Consider the following 6499-nt stretch of genomic DNA (forward strand, 5'->3'; position numbering starts at 1 on the left):
AGCCTGTTCTTGCATATATCTTGATTGACACATACCTTTATATTTATGTTTAAACTCGTCAATTCTATTACTATTTTTTATGTCTACACTTAAATTATTCCATAGTTTTACCCCACTTATGGAAATACAAAATCTTTTTTTGGTTGTACGTATAGCATGAACTTTTAAATTTAACTGACCCCTTAAATTGTATCCCCCTTCCCTTTCATTAAATAAAGGAGTAATCAAAAAATAGTTTTTCTCCAACCCATGGTGCAAAAAGATAAAAATACATAATAAAATAGAATAAAATAATACAATAATGTAAGGCATAAAAATGTGTACATACAATTAAGTGCATTGTAGCGGATCCATGATCCATAGTACAACATTATCTATAGTACAGTATGATTTTAGGCCTGAGATAATACAGTTACATACATACATACATACATACATACATGTGTAACAGGAGGTGTTTCAATTAATTGACCGTACAGCAACGCAATCATGATTATATAGTACAAGCAAAAACAAAAATATACAGTTACAGCAAATGATGGGGTTGTGTTCTTAGAGTCCTTGTGCCTTTAAAGTGATAGGTGCTCTGATGAGTGTTCTGATAAGAGGAAGATATTGAGAGTTTAAACTCTCAAGATCCTCTGTTCCCAAAAATCTTGGGAGGGGAAAAAAGGGGGTGGGGGGTTCAGCTTCTTGACAGCCTGGTGGATGACGCTGATCATGAGTCTGGAGCTGTAGCGATGAAGACTTCAGTACCTTCTCCCAGGTAGCAGGAGGCTGAAGAGGCTGTGTGAGGGGTGGCTGGAGTCACCAACAATGCTAACTGCTTTTCTGGTGAGGCAGATGTTGTATATGTCCTGGAGAGGGGGGAACTGAAACACCAGTGATCTTTTCAGCTGTGTTCACTATGCAGGTCTGTCATTTGTAGCCAGCCACTCACCATTACCCTCTTCCACTCCTCTCAAGGCACACAGTCCCGAGGTGAATCCAAAACCCCAAAGTCTCAGCCAGCCCGCTCCAGCCCACCCACACAGCAGCAATGCTCCCCACCTTTAAAGCATCCAATACCCCCACCTACAGCACCTAAGCCTGGTAAGAAGATTAAATAAGTTCAAGGGGCTCAGTATTTATTATCTGCCCACCTTTACCTACAAATGGCAATTATACAATATGTGGATCAGTCTTCAAGGGTAGATGGACCCAAAGGAAAAGGAGCACCCATCTTTTGTTCTGTTCCTGTTGTCCTTTTATGTTGTTTTTATTTAATGTGAGAAGATACCAAGTATAAATAGAAAGTAAATTGAATGAAGTGCTTCAGATATATAATTTCTGTTCTGCCACAGTGAATATTACTCATATCCCTCCTGCTAAAGAAGCAGACCCCCCGAAAACAACACCTACCCCTGCTCCTCTCACTAAGCCTCAGCCTGAGCCCACCTCCAACATACGGGAAATCATCAAACAGTACAACAGTCGAACCCCACCAGAGCCTAAACCCTTTGAGGCTGAAGAGTCAGTTACAACACAACACAACACAACACTCAATGTATCCTTTGTGTAAATGGTCTTATACTTGTAGAGGCGCTTTTCATCACACTCAAAGCACTTTCACAGTATTTGGCCATTCACACACACACATTCGCACACCAGTGTTATCAACTGGGGGTTCAGTGTCTTGCTCAAGGACACTTTGACATGTTGACTGGACAAGCCCGAACCGCTAATCCTCTGGTTAACTGCTCTACCTCCTGAGCCACAGCTGCCCCCACTCTCTCCCAATGTGAAGCAAAGCTCATATCCTGCTGGATCCTGCTTAGACCTTCTACACCTCTCCTCCCTCCAAAATGAGCAACTGTATGAATGAAATGTGAATGGGAGTCAATGTCATGCTGCATAAACACTGGATGGGAATAATGCCTCTGACTGTCTTGTTGTTGTCTTATTGTTGTGCAGTCAGTCTGAGTCAAGTCATGTGCACAGATCATGAAATTAAAAAGAAATTTGATATGTTGAAAGAATTTGAAAGTTTTAACAAGAGTTTAAAAAATATAAAAGCAAATCAAAGTTGAATGTCTAATATAGTCAAATGGTAAATGATTCTGAGGTGGAATAATGAAAAGTTACATAGCTCTCATATGGAAATATTCCCCCAGTAAGATAAGTCTTTATGATTTTTTTAACACATGTATATACTGGAGTACATTGATATTTGTTTGCATTTCTATTTCAAACCTGCCTCCAGTGGAAGTTGATAAAACTAGTCAGCTTACCTGATGCCCCGGTCTGTACAGTGTGTAGCTGAGATATGGGAGGTGTGTGTGTTTCAGCTGTAATGTGACTGATGATTACCTGTAATGCCCCCTTCAGTGTAGGTCCACAGAGATGTTCACATGTATCTCCACAGAAGCACAATTCCAGCTTTGGGCGCTCTCCAATACAACCACAACCAGCTATTTAGCAGTGGAGAGCTTGATGTAATAGCACTTCAGTGGTAGTTACTGAAGGGAATTGTCTCAGCTGTTCAGATATTTATAGAAATTATTACATTCACACAAATGCACATATATACTGTGTATATATCAACAACCTGGAGCTGAACACGCTCAAAACAGTGAACAGTGGACTTCAGGAAGAACCCTCCCACCTTACCCCCACTTACTATACTTGGCAGCACTGTATCAGCAGTAAAATCCTACAAGTTCCTGGGATCCACTATCTCCCAGGACCTGAAGTGGACGTCCAACATCAGGACCATCACCAAGAAGGCACAGCAGAGGATGTACTTCCTTGCGCCAGCTCAGGAAGTTCGACCTGCCCCAGGAACTGCTCATACAGTTCTACAGAGGAATCATCGAGTCTGTTCTCTGCACCTCCACCACTGTGTGGTTTGGCTCAACAACCAAACAGGGCAAAGTACAGATTTCAGCGGATAATCAGGACTGCAGAAAAGGTCATTGGTGTGAGCCTGCCCTCCATGGAGGACCTGTACACCGCATGAGTCAAATAGAGGGTGGAGAGGATCACTGCAGACCCCTCACACCCCGGACACAACCTGTTTGAACTCCTCCCCTCTGGACGGCATTACAGGTCTCACCACCACGACACCAAGACAACCAGGCACAGGGACAGTTTCTTCCGTTATGGCGTTCCATGTATGCCCTGCCTGCTAGCATCTTGCACCCTGCTGTTATGTGCTGGATTGTCTCAGGGGTATCTTTGCACAGCCTGCACCTGGGGTCCTGTCTGGTATTGTAGACCCCGGCCTCTATTGATATTGTACTTAGAGCTTGTTCTTGTGCTGCCAGGATTAGTGCCTCTGTGCTGGGTAATGAGAGTTGGAAAAATAAGAGTCACACCGGCTTGGACGTCGCCCGGGTCAACAAGGTCCGAGTCAAGTGTTGAGTAACCGGGACAACCTGTGTCAGGATTGGCGTGTGATGCTGCCAAATAGTGTTTATGGTGAACTCAATTATAAGACCAGACGAACTGGGGTAGAGGAAGATACTTTTACTGACATAAAACAAAACAAACATGCAATGCCCAGAATCTATATTGGGTCGTTAAGACAGTCCAAGGTCAGCGCCGGTAATCACATACAGCCAGGGGATCCAAACTCAGGAAGTCAGATTGGAGATAGCAGAAAGTCGGTACACTTGTAGGCAATCAGGATCTGGGAAAGAATAGGCAAAACACGGTGGTCAGAACAACAATTGAAGGTCAAAACAAGAGGGTCAGGCAAGAATTACAGGCTGGAGAGTCAGAGCTGGAGTCTAGAACAATCTGGCAGCGTTCTAGTGAGGGAACATTGCCTATAAGATGTTGGACACAGGTGTGAGTAATCAGAAGCAGCTGAACATAGATTAAACTAAAGAGTCCGTAACTGAGGTGTGACTGAAAAGGAAGTGGATACAAAATAAAAGCACACGACAGGAAGCAGACGAGGCAGGACCGTGACAACCTGATGAGAAGTGGACTACTGGAACAAGACATTCATGGACAAGAGAGGAGAACAGGGAACTATTAGAATGCTACTATACAAGTAACCCCAGCGAGGTTACATACGGAGGACATGGGACATTATATATATATATATATATATATATATATACATACACACTGTATATGTGTGTGAAATAAACTACAATTTTATTGTCATGGCTAGAGTGTGATGCCGACTAAATTAATTCAGACAAATCATCCCAAGTTAAGTAATCATTTAATATTACAATTATTCTGAATATTCAGAGTAGTAGTCTGTTCCCTAATCTGATAGTTAGGGAACAGAGAACAGAGACCAGAATCACTCCTCCTGCTGTGAGATAGATAAAGTATTAAATAAGAAGATTGTCAAAAGCGCCAGTCAGACCAGTCAGTTGTTGTTGGTCACAAGGTACTGTCAGTCAGAGTCCATAGTCCTGAGTTTGTTTCCCCATCCAGGCCTGGGTCCACGGAACACTTTTCACAGTAGCATTGCCATCCTCTCTTCCTCTGCCCCTTCAGGTTCACCTGATTCTGATTCTGATTCTAATTCTGACAAGGAATCCTTAAAGAAATGTCCAGTTAAAAGAGAATTAAACTGGTTATTTCTGTAAGGTTGGTGATATACTGCATTTATTATCTTCACAGATATCCTTCAAGGCAGTTTGTAAAGAAGAGTGACCCCAAACAAGAAGCTCTGGCCAAACTCAGAAACAAAGCACCAGTGTCACAACAGGTCAGGATGGTCTGAAACTACAAATAAAAATAAAATGAATCTATATTTCTCACAAAAATAAAAGTGCTATAGTTTGGTTTCTTATTTTATGTCATATCGAGTACCTGATTCTGAAATATATTGTGTTACAGCCTCACATGATCTTGTTCTAACCTCATGCAGAAAAACTGGGTGCCTGCTCCACCACCAGTCAAGAGGGAGCAGCCTCCTCACAGGATGCCCTCGTCTTCTCCTTCCTCCACCAGGGGTCCCCGCATCATCTCCAGCAGCATGAAGCAGAAGCAACGCTCCCTGGAAGACCTATTTGGCTCACAGCGTTCCAAGCACACTCCACCTGCTCCCCCCGACTTCCCGCCACCTCCTCTGCACTCAGCACCCATCCTTCAGGACATCCCTGACCCACCGTCCATTGCTGCCCCGTCTCTCAGTGGGTGTTACTCACATCATGTTTTTCAGACCTTGTGTTTAGAAGGATTAAAATGCCTTTTATATATTATATTTTAGCTGGTACATACTGCTGACTAGCTAACTAACTAATGTGAAGACTTTCATGTGCTCCAGATACAATGCCAACCGAGGATGGCATTTTGTCCCAGCTCCAGCACTTCTCTCCTGGTGTCTGCTTCTCTTACTCCAGAATGTCAGGAAAACTGTTTCTGCGAAAAGAGGTGAGAAACACACAGGACATGCATCCGGGAACCACTGGTTCACTTAAAGCTGAATTATCAATATCACTAAACTGTGGATCGCCTGATTGTGTACTGTCAAAGGTGTTCCCCTTGTAGTAGAAAGAATTTTAGTGCTTTTCAGCTTTTGGTTATCAAGTCACAACTTTACTCTGAGAAGGGAATATTAGCTGTGTGTCAAGTGGACTGGCAAGAAAAAGCTACTCCAAATGAATGCAAATTTTGCTCTGTTAGTCATGGATGTATACATAAGCAGCTGTTTGCACACATTCAGTAAAGCAGAGTTGTGTTTTCCAGCTTGTTCCACTGCCCCCAAAGTGGCCCAAGAATGAATAATGCAGGTTTAAATGGAATTCTTTAGGGGGAAAAATAACTTTAACCCTGACGATGGCTTTTACACTGAAAGTGGTGAAGGGACTGATTTCTCATTTTTGCCTTAGATTGTCTGTGCTCATGGTAGTGACTAGTACAACATACGTGGAGTGTCAACTCACAGCACGTGTCATAAAGATGTCAGAAACAGAATGTGCTGAGCAGGGGATCAAATGTGATAAAATAGTTGCTGTGCATCAGCACAGAGAAATAGGAGAGTGGCAAATTATGCAGATAGGTGAACATGCACAGGAGTCACTCAGATAGGATTGTATGGAGGTTTTGTTTAGATTTTTTTAACACATGTATATACTGGAGTACATTGATATTTGTTTGCATTTCTATTTCAAACCTGCCTCCAGTGGAAGTTGATAAAACTAGTCAGCTTACCTGATGCCCCGGTCTGTACAGTGTGTAGCTGAGATATGGGAGGTGTGTGTGTTTCAGCTGTAATGTGACTGATGATTACCTGTAATGCCCCCTTCAGTGTAGGTCCACAGAGATGTTCACATGTATCTCCACAGAAGCACAATTCCAGCTTTGGGCGCTCTCCAATACAACCACAACCAGCTATTTAGCAGTGGAGAGCTTGATGTAATAGCACTTCAGTGGTAGTTACTGAAGGGAATTGTCTCAGCTGTTCAGATATTTATAGAAATTATTACATTCACACAAATGCACATATATACTGTGTATATATGTGTATACACACACACACATATATATA

At 42.6% G+C, this 6499-nt stretch overlaps 1 protein-coding gene across 1 annotated transcript in view; it reads left to right on the top strand.

Moving 5' to 3' along the window:
* The window catches only part of myo15b (myosin XVB), an 81166-nt gene extending 75299 nt beyond the window's left edge, over positions 1-5867 (top strand). Inside the window, exons 41-46 of the mRNA XM_020608922.1 lie at positions 967-1092; positions 1344-1512; positions 4627-4714; positions 4877-5141; positions 5276-5382; positions 5841-5867. Coding sequence (XP_020464578.1) covers positions 967-1092; positions 1344-1512; positions 4627-4714; positions 4877-5141; positions 5276-5382; positions 5841-5867 — 782 coding nt within the window. The remainder of the gene's footprint in view (positions 1-966; positions 1093-1343; positions 1513-4626; positions 4715-4876; positions 5142-5275; positions 5383-5840) is intronic.
* The last annotated feature ends 632 nt before the right edge of the window (positions 5868-6499 follow it).

Source organism: Monopterus albus, unplaced genomic scaffold (assembly GCF_001952655.1).
Source record: "Monopterus albus unplaced genomic scaffold, M_albus_1.0 scaffold96.1, whole genome shotgun sequence".
Taxonomy (NCBI): Eukaryota; Metazoa; Chordata; class Actinopteri; order Synbranchiformes; family Synbranchidae; genus Monopterus; species Monopterus albus.